Source organism: Xiphias gladius, chromosome 2 (assembly GCF_016859285.1).
Source record: "Xiphias gladius isolate SHS-SW01 ecotype Sanya breed wild chromosome 2, ASM1685928v1, whole genome shotgun sequence".
Taxonomy (NCBI): Eukaryota; Metazoa; Chordata; class Actinopteri; order Istiophoriformes; family Xiphiidae; genus Xiphias; species Xiphias gladius.
Window position 1 is genome coordinate 17,771,577 of NC_053401.1, and position 20,983 is coordinate 17,792,559.

The window sequence follows — 20,983 nt, forward strand, 5'->3', positions numbered from 1 at the left end:
CTGCTTCGGAAACACATTATTCAAGGATGTTCAATTTTAGTTTAGCCTGGCTTCTGTAAGGCTAATGTGAGCATGCAAATGTATGTAGAAGAAATGGGTATGCATTCAACATGGATCAATTTGTTGGTGCCCAGGCTCTCTAGTGACTGTTCTATTAACCCCTTCCCCCAAACAGTGGTTGTCCAATCATAGGTTGGGATGTAACTAGGCATGGCAGGCCTGCCAAGCTTTGGATTTCTCCCAATGATGTATTACAAGAGCCGGATACAGGAAATAAAGATGGTGCCCAAACACTTGATTGAAAATTTCTCACTCAACGCATAAGCTTTAATGCTGTTTGGCTCACAGCAAATGTCCATTAGTGTTTCTCTTGCCCACTTGGCACCCAGACTATCTGCAAATAGAAAAATGTGTTATGTTTGCGAAACACATCACTTGAGACACTCCTCCCAAGAAAATCAGCAGCATCAGTCCTTTTAAGCAAATGGTTCCAAACAACATATTTGTACATTCAAGTGATAGTGCTCTCTAACGGCTGTAGTAAATACGATGGGAGCGAAGGAGGAAGTCCCTAACCTTAAAAAACTTATTTTAACCCAAACTATGATCTTTCCCAAATTCTAACCAAGTCTTTTTTGTTCCTCAACCTAACCACACCTTAACCATGGCACTGTCACATCATAAAATGGATTTTAAACGTATGTGTTGCTCAGGAGCACATGGAGGAGTGATGTACTTTGTCTTTTAATTTGCAGGATGCTCAGTCGATGTTGTATTAAAACACAATGTTAGACAGTGCTTTCAGCCAGCTCATGAAGCTAACATTCGCTTAATTAGCTAGCTACCTACAGCTGATAAAATCCAGCGCCAGTTGTCATCAGCTGACAAAACTGAGGGTGATCAGCTAAATATGACAAGCTTGTTTTTGTTTATCTCTGTCTGAAATGAAAGACCCATTCTTTGAAAAATAAGTATGAATTTTGATGGTAAATGTGCTGCTGATACAAAGCATTTTCTAACAATCAAGACGGTGGAGCAGAAGCAATCATAAGCAAATTCGAAGTTAAAGCATTTCATAGTAAACTGTGTTTTCAAACAAAAAAACTGTAACATGAAAAAGTTTTTCTTTCTCTCATGCACTTCTAGCACCAATTACTTTCTCCATATTGTCTTGTTTTTCCTTACATTTTCTCCCTCTATGTTTCTGTCTTGCCTCCTCTACCTCAATCCTCTCTTCCTCCCTTTTTTCTCTCGCCTGCTCATCTATTTCTCAACTTATTCCCAATCTCAAAGTCTTACATGGTAATCCCTCACAGTTTTCATCACTAAGAGGACCAATCAAAAAGGACTTAGCCTATGAAATCTGCCAGACTATTGTCCCCTCTCCCAACTTTTTTACTCCTGCTCCTCTTTTCCTTCTCTTCCTACCTGCTCCTTTTTCACCTTCTCTGCCCTCTAAAACTGTCCAGTCTGATCTCTCCTATTCTCCTACTCCTATTTCTCCTCCTCTAGAAACAACATTTTTACAGGCGCAAATAGAATAGCTTTCACAATTTGGATAGGGTGCACTTGCTAAAAATAAGAGACAAGGAGTAGCAATCATTTTTTATTGTTATATGAAAAAGCCACTGATTATCAAAACAAAAAAAAGGTAGAAGACATGATTTTAAAGTTTGGGTTCATCTGAGGACACGGTAGTCCGGATGAGGCGAAATGATGTTGGAGCGTTGGAGTTTGTGAAACCAGATCTACCAGCAGCTTTGCAGTTGGCACTGATCAGTCTGCCTCGGGGCAATTGCATTCACCTTATTATTATTTTAGAATCTGCGCCTTTGGATCGCTGCACTACACCTGGGCTACAGCTCAGGTATCCAAGGTTTTATTCCACTAAAATTGAGCAGACACTTTTTCCCAGGACCACGGGCCTGTTTTTTTTCTTTGACTATGGGACCAACATGAATATTGCTACCAGCATCTTAACACCTTCTCGTACAGCATTTTATATTGCTTCTTGAAAACAAGTTATCCTTCTTTTTTCACACAATTTGTAAATGTACATCAATGTTTAGGGTGTGTAACATTTTTTAATAAAACTTCAAATTAGGTGTAAGTCAGGCAGAAAGGATGACAAAAGACAAGACTGTTACCACCTCTCTGTTCTTCGCAGGATCAAGAAATTACCTTTTACTACTACTAGGCCCAAATGTGATTTTTAATGATGCTTCCCGGAAACTCGTACACTCTATTTTCTTTACTTTCCAACTTTTCTTCCTTTACAGGCAACCTTTTTTCAAATAAAAGAAATACTTTGGTTAACATGAGGGATAGACTGTGGTTTCTGTTACTTGTGACAAACTAGTCACGTTTCTTACTTCAAGTCACTTTTTAGTTTTTCTATTCTTTCAAGAAAACAGTATTTACTTTTTTCACATTTGATCAAGACAATAGTCGTTCCCTAATTTTAACAAAGTGCTGTGAGTTCACGACCATAAAAAGTTTAAATCTGCTTTAGTTGCAATCAGCAGATATTGTCAGAAAAAGAAATTAAATCTGTTGCGGTAAACGTTTTGCAGATATGTTGCAGATCAGACTTTTGGAGTCTGTGAAGGGGCATATACCAACTTTCTCAATGATAGTCTCTCCTCTCTCTCTCTCCCAGCAGCTAGAATCTATTAGTTCCAGGTAACTAGCGCATCATGGGATGAGACAGTGGGATCCATATGAACAAGCCCAAGGCTAAACCTCCAAAAACTGATCCACGCTGCCTACTGGAGCCCTGTTAGACAAGCGTAACACTGAATTTACCAGTCCAGTACATGCACCATAATGAACCATTGCACCTTATTTGTAAAATTCAATAAAAATATGAGAGGACAGAGAGAACTGAAAGCATAAATTTGCAATGAAAGTTAACTTGACAAATAGAGACAGCATAGTCTGCATGTCAGACAATGCCAGAAGTATAGTAACCATTTACTTCTGTTGCACAGAAGCAACGGGTGTGTTTCTGTGTTTTTGTGTAAGAAAATGGCAGAGCTTTCTCTTTGGCAATCTGACACTGTAGTTTAAAATAAGGTGGAAAATTGACGACAGTCCTTCAGGGCTACTGGCACTGTTTGCCTACTGAAGCACACAAATAAAGAGCATGAAGAAAAAAATCCCTCCATCTAACATATCTGAGACTCTGATGCCAGTACAGACCTTCTCACAATAGGCTGTGAATACATAAAACTTGAACCAGATAAGGGTTTTCTTCTATGATGCTTTTCAGTTTAGTGTTACTGTTATGTTCGAGATTTGTGTCTACTGGGTCCTGTTCATTTAGTCTCTTATGAGCTGAACTATAAGTCCCTTCTTCATGGCATAAGCTCACTTAGCAGGTACTAAATGTACAAGGAAATTTCTGGAGAAACATATTGACAGTTCTACAGTTCCAAAGTACATCAAACAAAACTGCAGTTTTGTATACCTCCATTTATGGTCAGATGGTTCTCCATTGAACATGGACAGTGCATGCCTACGACATCGGCCACAACTGATAACTGAAATGTGAATCAGTTGTACATCCTAATCATGGGTTGAGGTTTAACATTTAAACTTGTGCTTGCTGATGGTCTTTCTCTTTTAACTTCTCCACCCAGACATCGACGAATGCCAGGAGAACAACGGAGGCTGTGATCACTTCTGCCGGAACACGGTGGGATCGTTTGAATGCAGCTGTCAGAAAGGCCACAAACTGCTCACTGATGAACGGACATGCCAAGGTCAGTGACTGAAAGCATCAGGTCTAAATACACTCAGCAGCAATTACGTTTAGTATTTAAAAACAATAATAACACACACACACACACACACACACACACACACACACACACACACACACACACACACACACACACACACAGACACACACACGATACCGGCCATGGCTAAAAGGATCAGTACAGGAAAATTAATGTGTGAATCGAAAACTGGAGGAATCTTTTTTGCATCTTTACTGGTGTCAGATGGGAAATCAAGATCAATTTGAGATCTTGTCTAGTCCAGGCATACAGAAAGTCCTGCAGGACATTAGATTATGTTAGCTTTTATGTGTTTCTGTGAGTGAAAAAATAATCTTTCCATCAAGTCCACTGCTTGCAATTCTTGTGCTAAGCTAGGCGAACAGGTCCCAAATTTGAATGCGTGTAAATGCATTGCTGAATGTAAATGCGCAAAAGCTTCAATTCATAAATGAGAAAAGGTTAAAAGTGCCCAGTCATTTTTCCCTGGAGACATAATTTACAGCTTGTTGCAGAAGTGTAGCTGATTTCCTCGGCTGGGTGTGCAGTGTACATGTGGAAGCCTCCTTTTGACCGGTGGTTTTGTTTGTACAACCAAAGGCAGATTCCTGGTTGCAAGTCGCAGCAAGCGAGACAGAAGAGCAGACAAACACAAAATGATTTTTATTAACAACAAAACCCTGAGGTCCTTCTTTCCCTGGCCCAAAGCCACCAAGCAGTGCGTACATGTGTGTGTGTATGTGTGTAACTGTGTATCATATGTGGTGTTGAGTGTTGTTAGCCACATCACAGCATCGATGCCTATTTCTGACTCACCTTTGCCAGTGTATCATATCTGCCAATAGCTGCCAGGTTTGTCCCATCCGCTGACATCTGGCCTTTTCAGCTTCAACATGACCTTAAAATGAAATATAATGTTTAATCTGTCAGATCTGTCTCTGTCCGTGAGCTATTCCAGAGAAAATAGCTCAGGGTGATACACTACATGCCAGTGTTAGAGCATTTGCCAGAACTGGCTAACAAACCACAGCAGATTAATCATTTGCCATAGTTGCATGAGAAATGTCCACAAATGATTCCCTCTATTCTAAATGTTTAGAAAGGCAGAAAGATAGAAAGAATCATGTCAGCAGTTAGATAAAGCAATCAGCAACCAATCTCGAAACCTCATCATGAAGAGGGTGTGTTGCATAGAAAAAAACACATCAGCAAAACCCAAAACCAACGTTTATTTTCTATATGTTCCTTTTACATTAAAGAGTTGTATGCAATTCCAGCGTGCCCGGCTCAGTTTATGGAAACTCTGCTTGTGGGCTACCTCGAAACAGGCAAGCTATTCCTAAGTTTTCATATGGACAGTTGCCTGGGGTATTTACCAAGCCAACATCCAGGCCTTAAGAACTTCCTTCACATAACAAACTCCTTGTTTGTTATTTGTAGCCCTGTAAAACCCTCTAGCACAGCCTGAAATAAACCAGGTGAGCTTGAAATGCTGGCCTCTGTTCCTGATAGGTTAATAATATTTGGTGCTGGACAAGTACACATAAATACATGCACAGGCAGGCGTACACACTCATATACACACATACTCACTCAGACACTGACATAATGGTAAATGTGAGCTCTTCCTACATTAGTCCAGTGAAGTTTTTCTGGATTGGTTTATTAGAATGAGCTCTTGTCCTAGTGGAGTGTGCAACTCATGTATTTGTTTACTGTAATGCCCACTGTGATTAATGACCTTTTTAGTCCTAGGGGAGCAGCCTGTGTTTGTCCATAAATGAGTCAGTAAGATTGCAATGTCTGTAAACAACTCATCCCACTTACCTTGCTTCCATCAGTGCAGTGGGACAAAACCTCAGCTGGCTCTCATTAGGCTGATTTGAACTATGACTGAACCAGTTCATAATTCCATTAATGTGTGAAGAATCCAGCAACACCTGTGTTGCAGTAGTAGTCTCACTGACAGGACAGGGCCTCAGCAGGTATCATAAGACTTGTGAGGCTGATATACATAATAATTTCTGAACTAGTGCTGCAACCCTAAATTTTTTTCATCAATATGCAAAACATATTGAACTGTATGATACTGTATTTATTTTGGCTTTTGACAAAGTTTTTATTCTTAATTACATTACCTTATAATGTATATTTAAGATTATTATGTCACCAATATGTTTGGGGAAGGGTATCTATTTCTATAAAGACAAATGAATCACATCATTCATAAGTCAATGTCCAGGCATCAGAGGTAGGCAATATGGATTCAATCATCTATCACAATATATGTAACTTTATATCAAGATCGGGACCTTAGGCAGCCCGCCCAATTTTGGTTTGTTCCATTCCCTGTTTTGTCTGTCAACTTTCAGCAGTTATTGCTGGCTGTAGTAAACACAAGTCAAAAGTCTGGGTCCTACTCACTTCATACAGCCTGCTATACATTTCTCAGTACAGTGTTAATTAGCTTACAACTAGCTCTGCTAGCTTACTGTGTGTTGCAGTAGTTGTTTCTCTCGTGGAAAATCTCAAGTGCTCTGATATTACCTTATCAATACAAAGATTCAGGTTCAGGTTCAAGTTTAGTGTCATTTCAGCACATATATTTGATATACATGCAGGGAAATGAAATGTTCCTCATGGACCTCAGCACAACATAGAACAGAAATACAAACACCACACAATCCTAAGCGTCAGAATGAGCACTCTTACATTACCAGCAACAGCTTGGATGTAAACAAGGTTCAATGGATTTTCACCTCTTGTAGCAAACTAGGCATGTTGGTGGAATTTCAGATTTCAAATTTCGGATTTCAAATTTGAAAGCAAACAGTCTTTAAATTTTCATGATTGAATCCCCAGCAATGATGAAAAATCTGTTGGGGTGCTGTGTGTTGATTGTTGATGCCGCTGTACAGCTCTCACGGGTAGACTGCTACAATAACAACAGTGAAATTCTTCAGCAGATAGTATGGCTGGCACTTCATGACTGTAAATGTGCAGACTCCCAGCCCAAGCAGAGACCACCTCAGACTCTCCAAAGCTCCTCCAGAGCCACAGAAGACATTATTTTCACATGATGAGTGGGACTAACCATGATGGGTAAATGTGACTATAAGATGCATTTTATTTAATGTCCACTGGATGCTGGCTGCAAGACAGTGTGAGTACATAAAAAACAGCAAATGAAGCTAAGTCACTGATGATGATGTCTCTTGAAGTCACTAGTGTCTCCATTTCATATTCTCAACTCTTTCCATTTCCTGTTCTGAAATGCACATAGCTACAGTATTTCTCAGCAGTTATTTATCTCTTTGGTCTCCCTCAGACATTGACGAGTGCTCCTTTGAAAGAACCTGCGACCACACCTGCATCAACTACCCTGGCAGCTTCGAGTGCTTGTGCAACAAGGGATACATCCTGTACGGCCTCACTCACTGTGGAGGTGAGGGTCTGCTCAGATTAATCTCAGTTCCAAAAGCATGGGTAAAATAGATGAAACAGCAAACTGGCCTGGGACTGGCTGTTTGACATAGCTGAAGTGTGTGATACAATGTGTAAAATGTGTGGGTTTGTGTTCATGCATCTGAAAGGGAAGTGCTTTTGAGTGTGAAGGTGAAGGGTGAATGAGTTCGGCACTCTCACACCTCAGTTCCCCTGAATAACTTCTCTTCTGAGTTTACTGTGTTTGTGTGTTTGATGTGTGTTTGTGTGCCTGTGTCTTTGTGAGTATAAAGTATGAATCTCCTAGTGGGTGCAAGTTCCCGGGGTATGTTGGTTTGTCAGCTTATCTGCATGTATTATGTGTGTGTACTGTCACGCACCTGTAGCTCAGTCAACACATAATTCTGACTGCCCTGTTGTTGGACTGACGTCACTGATGGAAAGGTGGAGTCAGCATGATCACAGCAGCAGGAGCAAAGTGTATCTGCAGCATGTTGATTATATACAGTATTTTCATTGTTTTTACAAGTAGTTAAAGTGGCATAGGTGTTATTTGAGCAGGATTTCATTCCTGGCTGCGGTGTTGTGTGGTGTGGCAGCATCCACAGGTGGATTCAGACTCAAGTCATGAATATGATTAGTTCAGACTTGACAACATCCTAAACAAACAAAAAAAGAAAATCCATTGAGTTGTGACTACACTATAGAGTTTTGATTTGGAATGGTTGTATATCCTACCCAAGCTTAAAAATTAAAAATGATGTTATATACTTTGAAGTAATCTGAAATCCAACACCTAGAGTGTTTATATTGCACAAGCAGGAGGAAAAAAAATTATTTGGCAGACCAGACCAGCAGATAATACCTCAGATTATCACATTCGATTGTAAAGACTGCTGTCAACAAAAAATAGAGGGCAATGTTCAAAACATTTACAAATGATTGTAACTATGTCACAGTAACTATGTCACAAAACTACTGACATTATATTTTGTGAACAGTGCATAACGACATACAGTGTACGACTTGCCCAAGACTTTAGACTTAGTCTGTGACTTGTCCCATCTGTGCAAATTTTAATGTCCAGTACAATATTGTACATGCCCATTTAGCTTAACATACAGACAGAAAACAGGGATCCTAGGGTTTAGGGTGCTTACTATGGACTACCACATCCCTGGTATATGTCCAGCTTGGGACCTATTTTGCATACCATTCCCCATCTCTCTCTCCCCTCATTTCCTGTCCAATAAATGCACAAAACTGCACAAAATAATAAAAAAGGAAAGCACAAAAGAATATGGACAAAAAACCCAAGGATCATGTTTCAAAAATATTAACATTTATGTATATTCATTTGGCAGGTGCTTTTGTCCAAGAGATCAAGGAGAGTCTTAAAGAAAAATGATGTTATCTGTATACTCATTTCTACAACAGTTATGGGATTCTGAAGAGTGCTAACGTTCACATGGAGTGTGTTGCATAATGTCCAAACTGCTATGAAAACTGTATAATCATAACATTATTAGACAGGGAAGCCATTTTGAGAATGTTCATGCAATTCAGAAAAATGTTTCACTAGTTTCAGATGCATGCTCTGAACTCTCTGCCATGTGAGATTTTCAGTAGCTATTACTAATTTCTCGTACCAGTGGAGTAAAGGTATGTGGAGAAAATTATTTTTGGTTTGTCCATGATCATTTATAATGGTTAATGCTTTGCAGTGCCTTACCTGTACAATCACATGTGCTTATAAACCAGATGTCTTCTCTCCCTTTCTGGTTTTCCACCGTCTAATTAAACAGACTGTCCTCTTTGGTTTTGTCTTAGACATAGATGAATGCAGCATCAACAATGGGAGCTGTGAGTATGGCTGCATAAACACGCAGGGCAGCTACGAGTGTGTGTGTCCACCTGGACAGAAACTACACTGGAACAAGAAAGATTGCATCGGTAAACACCGTTCGCTGTGTGTGTGTGTGTGTGTGTGTGTGTGTGTGTGTGTGTGTGTGTGTGTGTGAGTGAGTGTGTGTGTGTGTGTGTGTGTGTGTGTGTGTGTGTGTGTGTGTGTGTGTGTGTGTGTGTGTGTGTGTGTGTGTTTACCATGGTTCTGTGGTTTTCTGGACAAATTTTGGTTTGAAGCCATCGCTGTGAGGTCATTTTGGGAATGTAAAGACATTTTGGCCGGTCTTTACAACTTCAAAGGGCTATTTGATGTGTAGGACATTTTATAAGTGCAACAGCTTATCAATTTTTGGCTATCAGACATAATTAATAGTTAAATTAAGTAATAGGAAAAGTCCAAAATCCACCGGGGCACCACCATTAAAAAGGGAAAGGACAGCCAATTTGCTGATTCAGATTCAAATATACTAACTATCAATTTGGAACTCTTAATATTAATAATTAATAACTACAACCAAACTTACCGTATCAATAGCTAGTAAAGGTTGAAGGGTTTGGAATTCTGCAGAGGAGAGGTTGGCAACAGTTTCCCTTATATAACATTGAATAGACCAGCAGGTATATTCAAAAGCATTTATTTAACAGGTAACAAAAGTGAAAACACACAGTATGTAATCTATCAAATGGTACTATATATACCTGGTTGACTCAAAGATTGGTGCTGGGATTGTTTGGCATGTGTGAGAGGCAAAAAAGGAGTGTATAAAGTGGTAGCTTTGAGTTTCCTCTCTGCCCTTGTGTGTCTGTGTTTAAGGACAATTCATGTAGGATAAAGATGCCAGGTTAGAAGAGGGGTTAGTTGATTACATGCAAAACCAAATCGATATATATACACTGACAAAAGTTAAACAGTCCTGTCCTTTGCCGTTCTATGCTATGCTATGCAAAGCCCAGTTAACGTCCATAGAGGGAGAGAAGTGCTTTCTGGCATGCTGCTTTGTTAAGTCCAGCGAGCTTCTGGCTTGAGTGGCTTCCTGGTGGGGTACAGGTCGGTCTTGCTGCTGGATTCTGTGTCGCTTAGGTGATCAGTGGTGGTGGCTGTGCAGCTTCTGTGTCAATAAGGAGACGAGAGAGAGCTTGCCGCACCCACAGCAGCAGTGAAGAGAATAGAGGGAGATAAAGGAGCACTTTTGATTTGTTGAACTGGTGACGTCATGGGTCATCGGTCACCCAGTGACCAATGGTAGCTGGTTGTTGGGTGCAAGAGCAGAGTTCAGGTATAGGTGTGAGACCTGAGGAATTCTGTGGAGTCCCAGGAGGCCCTAAAGCAGGTTAAGACTTGGTTTTAAGGTTCAGGTCAGAATAAGGTTTAGGTTAGGGTTAACCAGGGTTAGGGTGAGGGTTAGGGTTAGGCATATATTTGTTATGGTTAAGGTTAGGGTAAGGGGCTAGGGAATGCATTATGACAATGAGAGTCCTCACAACCAGAGAGACCAATGTGTGTGTGTGTGTGTGTGTGTGTGTGTGCGTGTGAGTGTGAGTGTGAGTGTGTTTGTGTATGTGTGTGTGTGTGTGTGTGTGTGTGTGTATGTATGTCCAGGTGGTTGTCATGGTGATGTGACTTTGTGTGTTCCTCAGAGGCGGTGAAATGTCTGCCCAATGGGAAGCCAGCACCCCGAGCCCAATTGACGTGCACCAAGAGTGGAGGGGGAGAGGTCTGCTCGCTCTCCTGCCCCTCCAACGCTCTGTTCCTCGCAGGTACATGCATACACACATGCGCACACACACAATTTTCATCATTAGGTCAAATTGTTATTTTTACATTCGTTTGGGATACACTTTTTTTAAAACCGATTTACACTATGCCCATTCAAACCAGGAGCTAGATATCATCCAAAACTGGAAGTGTATCCGCTTTTAAACAAATATGGACAAAATATGTCCAGCGGACAAACTGGTTCAAACTCCTGGACAGTTGAGAATTCCCCCATTATGCATGGGCTTCCATCTTCCACTATCATCAAGCAAGCTGGAGTACGGCAGAGGACTGCCTTCCCCTGGTGGTCACTCCATGTGTAACGCTGGCTGATTAGTCCACCCTGCCTTAGCCCCATCCAACTTTGCCGGCATCCTCCAAGCCAACAACCGGCTTGGTAGTAAATACCACGTAAAAACTGTCCTTAGAGGGGATTTTATAAACTGGAATGTCAGGTTAAAGAAGGCGAAAATGTGGGTACCAGCAATATCTCCAATGAATTGCTAAAACTGGACTTCCTCCACCTGTTGAAGTTTCCTGGAAGCACTGGATTGTCTCATTTTAATCTCCATTCGTACTTTCATCCCTGGTGTCGGTCGCTTCAGCTGCCTGCTGAGTTTACACACCGGGTTATCATTGGCAGTTAATGACTACAGCACTTTCATCTGCAACTTTAACCTGTTCAAGGAGCAAAGCCATCTTTACAGACAGGATTGTCACCCCCTAGGCAAAGTTAGCTCACAAATTCTGTTGGTTAATCTGAGTTACAGTGCGCAGCATTTGTGTGTTGTAGCTCTCTCTCACAACAGTTTCCAACCCACTCATTCTAGGCCCCAGTGTTATTTCTTCATACTCCAGTAATTCTTGCATGTGTACGCCTTTACAATATGGTAAAAAAAATAACATCTGTCCTGGTGATAATTACAGATGACTGGCAGTTAGAATCATGCCACCTTACCAATGCAACATGTTGGGTAGCGTTAGCATGCTTGCTGTTTGCCGAATTGCTAACAGTTTTCTGTTCAGCAAACTTCACTCACCAGGTCATGTTGGACAGTTGGAGTTGACACTAAAAAAGTGATCAAGAATGGCCCCAAGATAAAACGGAGAGGTTTATGTTACATTCCATACATTGGAAACACCAGTGAACAGAGCAGATGAACATGAGCAACAAGTTCCATGTGTCTGGAATAATGGGCGTTTGTAGATTGACAATGGACATGTCCTATTGGCTTGACAGTTTGAGTGGCATGTGAGCAGTCCGATACAAAGCTGCTGTTGATGTTGAGAGACAGCTTTGAGCCTGGGTGACGGAAGGACCTGCAGCTCCCTATTGAATCACCATTGGAAATAATGCTTTATTTATTATTATTTACCAATTACAAATAAGAAATTAGCTTATGCCAGGGTGGTGGAAAGGAGGCTCAGATCGGTCGTCGAACCTCGGATTCAGCAATTAAATGCCCTAGCAATGCAGATTCCGTCCTGGCCACGGAACATTGAACCAACTCTTAACCCTTGCAATGTTATTTCAGGGGTCATGGGAATTTGGCCATCCAGTCTACATGTTCTTTGTGGACTCTTTGAAGGCCTACGACTAGGTCCCTCGGGGGATATTGTGGGGCGTGCACAAAAAGAGTAACGTTTAAGTGATCAGTAATGATCACTTAAGATAATATGATAAGATGGAAAGAGAAGTGAGACTACCTTGTTACTTCATTTCTACCATTACTTTTGAGCCTACCAAAGTTAAATAAAGCATCAAGTGACTAATGGCACTAATTGTAGAAGACACATCATCACATATACACTATTAATAGACACATCCACATGACATATACCATGCTGTGCAATTACACAATATACAATGTGAGCTACTTTGTAAGCATATGATGGTACATTGTAATACATTTTTTTTAATTATTTGTGAGTCTTTCTTTTGGTGCTGTATTTGCATTGATAAAATGGAAGTAAAGGGACGATTAATCTGTTTGCCTAAACTTGGGCCACCCCTCGTGGATACTGTGAGAAAAAAAAAAAAATTAGGAAACACGCTGGACCTGAAATCTTTGACTTTTCTCTCCTCTTGTGTAGGACTCTAACATTACAGTTGTGCCCATCCACACGATAAATCTATTAGGAGAAATATGTGATCGGATTGGTCAAGGTAAACTTCAGCGTAACAAACATCAGTATATCGCCAGTATATTGTTTCTCTATGAGTGGCATTCATTTTTATTTTATTTATAATTTTTCTAGATATTTGACTGTTTTGTAAATATGTAAATAATCAATAAGCTTTATAACAGCAGTTTGTGTGTTTGGTGTAATTGCCTTTTCACACAGGTTAAATCTTTAGGCTTAGTTAAAATTATATTCTGTTTATTACATTTATTTTTAAGTCGTCTGCGTCACTGATACATCAGAAAATAAAATGAATGTGAATATTAATGTATTTTGCCTGAATATTATGATTAAAATACTTAGACTGTCTCTAATGTGTTGTTATGGGACTTATTTTGGTAATGATGAAGTAATGAGGGACTACTCAGTAACAACTCAGCATGATGTATCACTTTACTTTGGCATGCACAAAAACAGTAGGTAATTATATACAACCTTTATATGCAACCTTTATTTAAGCCTTGAAAATCATTGAGGTTTCCCTGATTTGCACTGATGTTGAGACAGAGAAATACATAGAGTTACAAATATTCAAAAGACGATAATACCCAGTGAAAACAATTGCACACTGAGGTGAGGTGGTTTGAGATTATCGTCAGTTTTGAGAATGTGTTGCAAATAATTCCATGGGTTTGGTGCACAAAAATTAAATGCAGAATTTCCAAGTTCAGAATAAACCCTAACCCTAACCCGGGAATTGAAGGATAAGACAGTTAGTTGAGCGAGTTTGGTAGGGTCCTGTGGTCCAGTCCAGCATAGATGTTATATAGGATGGTGAATACCCAATGAAGGCTTTATGGACTCAAAGATACAACTGTTTGTCATGCCTCTGTGCCAGAGAGGACCAACCAACTTTTCATACAGAATGAAATCCTGAATATCATAGGGTAATAAATCTGAGGACAGAATGATAAACAGAGTCTAGGGGTTTAACAGTGGAAGCAGCAGCATGTCTGTAGACTATATCACCATACACTACTACTGCTAGAAAGTCTGCCTCATCTATACTTTTCCTACAATTCAAAGGGAAGGTGGATCTGTTTCTGTACAAAAAATCAAGTTTTCGTCACAGTTTGATGATGAGATCTTCAATATGATGTTTTAATGTAAATGATTCAAATACCTAGATATTTAGGACCCGAGTACTGACCGCTCCGAGCACTCTATTGAAACTGCCATGTTCATTATTATTATTATTATTCTTAGGACACATGATTTGCATTTTTGAGGGGATACAGGTGCTTGAAATCTCATGAAACAAGTTTCATACATGGTGAAAATTTACGTTTTATGGGTCTTGCACATGGTTCTGGAAAAATGACTCGATAGCGCTCCCTACAAAATGTCGAACGGCGTAGCCCTCACGGTACGTTTCACCTACATCTACAAAATTCGGAAGACACCTGTGACATCCCAAGACTTACAAAAAAGCCTCTGGAGTCATACCTAAACCCAGACAGGAAGTCAAACATTTTGAATTTACTGTGCAGCTTTGGCACAGTTTTTGCCATTTACAGGCATTGTACTTTAATGAACTACTCCTACAGAATTGATCAGATCAACTACAGGTTTTGTTAGTACAATCTTAAAACCTTCGCGATGCCAAATTGTGAATCTTTTTAGCTTTCATTGAAAGGTTTGTCCATGGCAGCATGGCGATTTCGATGCTTTGCCATTAAAAAGGAAGTTGTTTTAATTTAAATATACATTCTCTAATCTGCCCCAAACTTCACATGTATGATAAGACACCCAGCCTACAGTTTACAGTTTCTATACTTTAATGTACTGTTCATAGGGAGTTGACCAGAGCCATCATAAATGTTGTCAGAAAATCCCCAAGACCTTGATGATTCTTTATTTTGAAGTTTTCATTGAATGGCGTTCTCATGGTGCTGCTGCAAATTTTGCTGTTTTGCCATGAAACAGGAAGCTGTTGTTATTCAAATATATGTTGTTAAATCTGCCCCAAACTTCACATTTTTGATAAGAGTCTCGGCCTGAAGAGATCTACATGCCAATATTCAGCCATAGTCATAACGCTGAAATTACATGTGGTATATCTTCATGTTCTCCTCTTAGCAGATTGACCAGATCCATTTCACATTAGATTAGAAGAGCGTTAAGACCTTTATTATGCTATATTGTGAAGCTTGTCAAGTCTAAGGTCAAAAGACAGGGGCTCAAGCCCCTTTTAGGGTATATCTTCTCATGTCCCTGCCTGAATGCATGATACGTATATGGAACTGGTGGACACAGCCAGTTATGTTTAACTCATTGGTTTTGTATCTGATGATCATGGAAATTGAGAGCTGTTTCTTACGACCTGCATTACCACTCCCCCCATGGGCTCAAAGTGCAAGGGCCCATTCAACACTGCTTGCAGCTTTGATTATATTCTGTGACTTTCTCAAATTTGCTACCATTCAGTGTGGATAGGTGTAGATGATTAAAATCCATATCTCTTGCTCTAGAAAGAAGCATGAACTTTGATTTGCTTGCGCTAAGTACTAGTTTAAGGTTGGCAAGTGCACCTTAAAGAGTACTAAAAGAACGTTGTAGGTTCTGAACAGCAAAACAATAACTAGCAGTGTAATCTGCATAAAGATGGGTATTACAGTTATAAAAGAGACAATATTTTTAATATAAATTGTAAACAAGACAGGGCCCAGAACTGATCCTAGTGGAACACCTTTTTTTACTGGTAAAAACTTTGATTGGATATTTCCAGCTTTGACACACTGAAATTTTTCTGAAAGTTGATTCTGAATCCATCTACAAGCAATTGAATCAAACCCAACATTACATAGTGTCTGAATAAGCAGTAAGTGATAAACTGTATTTGAAGCTTTTGACAATGAAAGCTTTTTCAATGAAAACAGAAGCACAATGCTTTAGTCCATACAAGAAACGTAGGTGCATAGGTATGAAATCAGACCGGTGAGGGCTCAAAACAGGGCTATAAACATATTTTAAAGGGGAAATACTTTGAGTTGGTTATTCATCAGTGATGACAGCATTTTTGCCAGACAGGGAAGTTTGGGTATTAGCAAATAATTATTGAGATCTCTGTCAACTCCCCACTTGTACAAAGGGATCACATGAGCAGACTTCCAGTTACTGGGAATTATATCAGCTGAAATGGAGATTAAATTTGTATGTTTTTTTGCTCAGTGATAAATGGAGTGAAAAGCTTTAAAAAGAATGGATAACCTTTGTCTACTCCAGTTGATTTCATGGGATCAATGGTTTGTAATGCATTAGATACATCACTATAAGAAATAGGCTGTAATGTGAACTGAGATGCGTGATTTACAGGTTATCTCTCAGCTCTATTAATAGGTGTAGGTCCTGTTTAAATGTCATTAAATAAAAGAAGAGCAGCAACAAAATGCTTATTAAAGTCTAGGAAAGCCATGCTTTGTTTCTTGCTTTAAACAGAGTTGGAAGTTCAATGGAAAACAAAGGATTTGACCTGTCTTTTATTCTTAGCTTTTTTGAAAGGTGCATGTTTATCCACGATTGCAAGGAAGTTCTTTGAGAAATAATCTAATGTCATTTCAACATCAGGGATTTCAGAGGTAAAATGAATTTCACCATGATAAAGGTCAGTTATAATAACCTGTTAATTAAAGATTCTAAGATTTCTTTAGACAACAGTTCTAGATTGTCTTCTCTTCAAATGCGTATCCCTAACAGCAACTGGGCAGTGCTCACTTATTCCAAGATCAAAAACACCAGTGGCAACAATTTTATTACTTCTATTGGTTAAGATCTATCAATGTGGATCTGTTATGATTTTTTGGATTAGGTCTGGTAGGCTCAGTAATCATTTGTGAAATGTTCAAATTATTTCAAAATTCCTTAAGTTGTTCAGAAGAGTTTCATAACCGATTGAGTTAAAGTCATTCAGGATTATTGTTTCTGAGTCATAATATTGAGAGAGTAGGTCCTCCAATTTAGCTATGGAGCAGGAGTCGGCTGAAAGAGGCCTATAGATCCCTACCACCACAATGGAATTGTTAGATACACATTAAATTTTCAGGGCAATAAATTCAAAACAGGTACAGTAATAGGATACTGGATAGACACATTGAAACAATTTTTGACATATACAGCAAAACCCCCACCTCTACCAATCCTCTCTATTCTATATATATTGTATCCATTTATTGACACATCAGATTTAATTATGCTTTTCTTGGCCACAATAGCGGGGTCGGTCCTTTAAACGCGAATGTCTGTCACTGACTGACTGATTGACCGACTGATGAAGTTACACCATTGGTCATCTGAATTCTGCATGACCGAATGAAAAAGTTACACCATTTTGGTACACCAGCCGAGTCTTGGAGTTTCCCCATTGCCACTGCACTTTTGAAATGAATATGCACAAATAATTTCTATTGCATCATCAGTGGGGTGTTTACAGTCAGTAATGCCAACTTAAGCCTTTGTCGCTAGATTTACTGATTTTTCACACCCCTGTAGTTACTTTTTATCAAAAAAGTACATAGTGACAAAATTACATTGTAGCACCTTACAGTTTGACCTTAAGTTTATTCAAGTGTTGATTTCTTTAATGAACGACGACCCCTTTTTTTTCAAAACAAAGACAAGCCGATGACGAAACTGCACCAATGTCAATAAACATTAACTGTCTAAAAACGACAAAATATAGTTTAAAAAATTAAAAACTTTACTGAAATGTCTCTATATTTTCATTGATGGACAAGAGGAGACAAAATTACATAGAGCGTTTTTTTCCAACAATGACAGAGTCTAAATGTCCTTTGAATGGTTGCACTGCACATTTCTCTTCCTGTGTGTTTGCATCATCTTTTGGGTGTTTCTGCACACCAGCGGCACACCAGTGTACCGATGAACGCACTGCAAACAGTGCTAGACTAGACCTAGGTATGATCGGATAACATACAGTGAAGGGATAAAAAAATGACAGCAAGAAAATGGGTTGACATTTGGACCCACTTCAAATATAAAGCCACCGAGAGAAAAAGGGAGTGTGTCGTATTGTTCGGAGAGAAGCCCTGCAGCTACAAAATCACTGGGAAGAAAACCACAAACCTGAAGAGATACCTTAAGACGCACCACACAGAAACTGATGTAACCTAACGTTGAGATGATAAATAACAGTACTTTACCATATTAAGCCAACTACTTCTCACAACACAACAGCTGCAGTTAGTCTCACTAAAAGTCAGTAGCCCTGTAAGCTACACTGGTTAAACAGTGTTGTTGATTTTGAATGGGTCTGTGAAGACTAAGTGTAGTCTATTTGAGACCTTTGCTGGTTATTAAAATGCACAGCATATAATGTAGAAGATTGTTTTGGGCTTGAATAAAGTTTGTTGGGCAGTAATTAGCTGTATAGCTGCATGCTTTGTGTGCAAAGAGGTTCCAGATATTTCTTTACAAATTAATTTAAATGGTAGTGTACACCCTATTATAAACACAATCTAGTACAAACTACCAGTAGGGCCTACAAAATTACAGAATAAACTCAACACATTTCTAGCACAGTCCTGACAAAACTTAACATTGCAAGGGGAGGATTTATCACAGGGCTGATATACAGTGTTTTTTTTTATTGTGAAAGGTTTTCTTTTTTCTGGTTACTTTCTCATTGATTCATATTGCAAGAGTTAGATTGCATTGGATTTGTTAATATTGTTGCATCTTTCCAGACTTAATTGTTATAATCAGTTAAATGAAATCTAATTTAAAAACAGCTTGCTGAAGTTTGACTAAAATGCTCATTCTTGGTTTTAACTAAAATCTCCAAAATTTTAGTCTGTTAAAAAATGACAAAAAATAAGGGTGAACGGGAAAAAAGGGTGAGGTTGACTAATTATGACTGAAACTAACATGGACTTTTTATCTCAGAAGTAAGACTGAGACTAAATCTAAAAATAACAGACAAAAATTAACACTAGTTTATTAATGGATCTTTACTGGCACTACTGTAGATGTGAAAGCAGTCCAGCAAGTCCAGACGTTGTAATGTTAAAGTGTCTTTGGCCATAAGTGTGTTTTTACCACCCGCACACTGTATTGTTCCCATTAAATTTAGAGATATAGTAGAAAAACAGGGGTTGGGCTCTGGGTTCCAGCAAGTGGTCAGGAGTCAAGTTAGAGTCTGCTTCCACCCAGACAATGGGAACAAAGCAGGAGCCAGCATTTTCCTCCTCAGCTTGGGAGTGTTTTACCGTTTTTTGACTTTGAGAAACTCTTGTTTCAAGTTTAAGTTGAAATAGTGTTTAAACTCTTGATTTAAATGTCACTGCAAAGATAGTTCAGAGAAATTAGACAAACTTAAAATGAAGTAAAAAAGTAAGTTCTGAAATTCACCACAGTACTGTATGGATAATTTTGAAATGGTAATAGTTGGACTCTCAAAACTTCCATCCGCTGATTTTGCAAACAGCGTTTGACGCACAAGTGGCCAAAAGCCTTTATGCTATTTACAGACTAATATGAAAAAAACAAACAGTCATCATACAAGCAGTGATTCCTCAATCAAGTTAAGCTTAAGAGATGCAAGGTATTCAAGGCCACGCATCTCCATTTGTTACACTGGAGCACTCAAGGTTCATTAAAAGAAATTTGTTGTGCGCTCTGCGCACGCACATACCCTGACCTCAGCCCCAGATGAACTGGGCTTAGCCTTAGTACTTGTTTGAAACCAGGTCTATGCTCTGTCCAGTAATTAGCCATCCTCAGGTCACCTGAGTTGACGCACGGTAATTAGTGGATTTCAATGTCAGGTCCATATTACAGGCTAGTAGCCATTTGCCTTTCATGTAAAGATGTCAACCATTACTAGAATGCCTATTCCAAAATGCATTAAAATTGTTAACGGGATACCACAGGTAAAGCAGTATCCTTTCAGCCAAATATGCAGCTCCTGGATTCAGCTAAAACATGGCAAAGCTAGGGGGCCTTGAGACAATTAATTGCTTCCTGCTGTCCAGCACAGCATCAATCAGTGTAATAAAGTCTTGTTTGAGTGTCTTCAATTGCTGAGACTTAATGTCATTTTGACCCTATCTTTAGTAGGACTGATGCAGCAGTGGCATATTCTCTGAACAGGTCAGGGAGTGTTGAGTTTATGTGGCTTACTTGAGCCCCAGGGTAACACAAATTGGTTTGATCTCAACACATAGACTAGCCGACAATGTGACAGGATGAAGAGGGGGGTGCCTGAGGATTCTCCGTACCCAAGCCCTTCTTGACATCCATGTGCTCAGAGACTCATTGTAGTGCTTCCTGACCCCTGCTGCCTGATGTTCAGGCAGTCAAATTTGCCGGTGACCGAATGCGTACTGAGCGAGTTAACCTCCTTGACACTGGCAGCCTTGGCAAAGAAGGCAGTTCAGTAGATGGGTAGCAGCGAGGATGGAGGGTAAAGGTGCTCAACCAGTTGGGAAAACTCCAATTCATCCAGTTTGCTGTTTGCCAGTTTAAGATGATTCCGCTGGATTGACAGCAGTAGCAATCTTAAAATAAGGATGAAGTAAATACGGACTACTCAGTAACTACTTTGTATGTTGTATCACCTTACTTTGGGGTGCACAAAAAAGCAGATAATGGTGAGGTAATGAACTAATGAGGGACTACTTGGTAAATACTCAGTAGGATGTATCACTTTAATTTAGATTTCACAGAGAGTAATGTTTCAGTGATGAGTACTGCATAGTATAGTAGTTACTGTTATGTGCTGCTCAGCAGGGGCTTCAGAGTTGATCAAGAACAGCTCATGAAGAAAGTGGTCAGTATGTCAATTCACAGATATTTATCCATCTATCCATCCATCCATCTATTCATTCATCCATCCATCCATCCATCCATCCATTTTCTGCCGCTTATCCGAGGTCGGGTCGTGGTGGCAGCAGGT

At 39.5% G+C, this 20,983-nt stretch overlaps 1 protein-coding gene across 2 annotated transcripts in view; it reads left to right on the forward strand.

Moving 5' to 3' along the window:
- scube1 (signal peptide, CUB domain, EGF-like 1) overlaps positions 1-20,983 on the forward strand; it is a 147,438-nt gene that overhangs the window by 111,792 nt on the left and 14,663 nt on the right. For both annotated transcript variants that reach the window (XM_040145977.1, XM_040145986.1), the window contains 4 exons: positions 3,642-3,764; positions 7,111-7,227; positions 9,057-9,179; positions 10,770-10,889. In XM_040145977.1, coding sequence (XP_040001911.1) covers positions 3,642-3,764; positions 7,111-7,227; positions 9,057-9,179; positions 10,770-10,889 — 483 coding nt within the window. The remainder of the gene's footprint in view (positions 1-3,641; positions 3,765-7,110; positions 7,228-9,056; positions 9,180-10,769; positions 10,890-20,983) is intronic.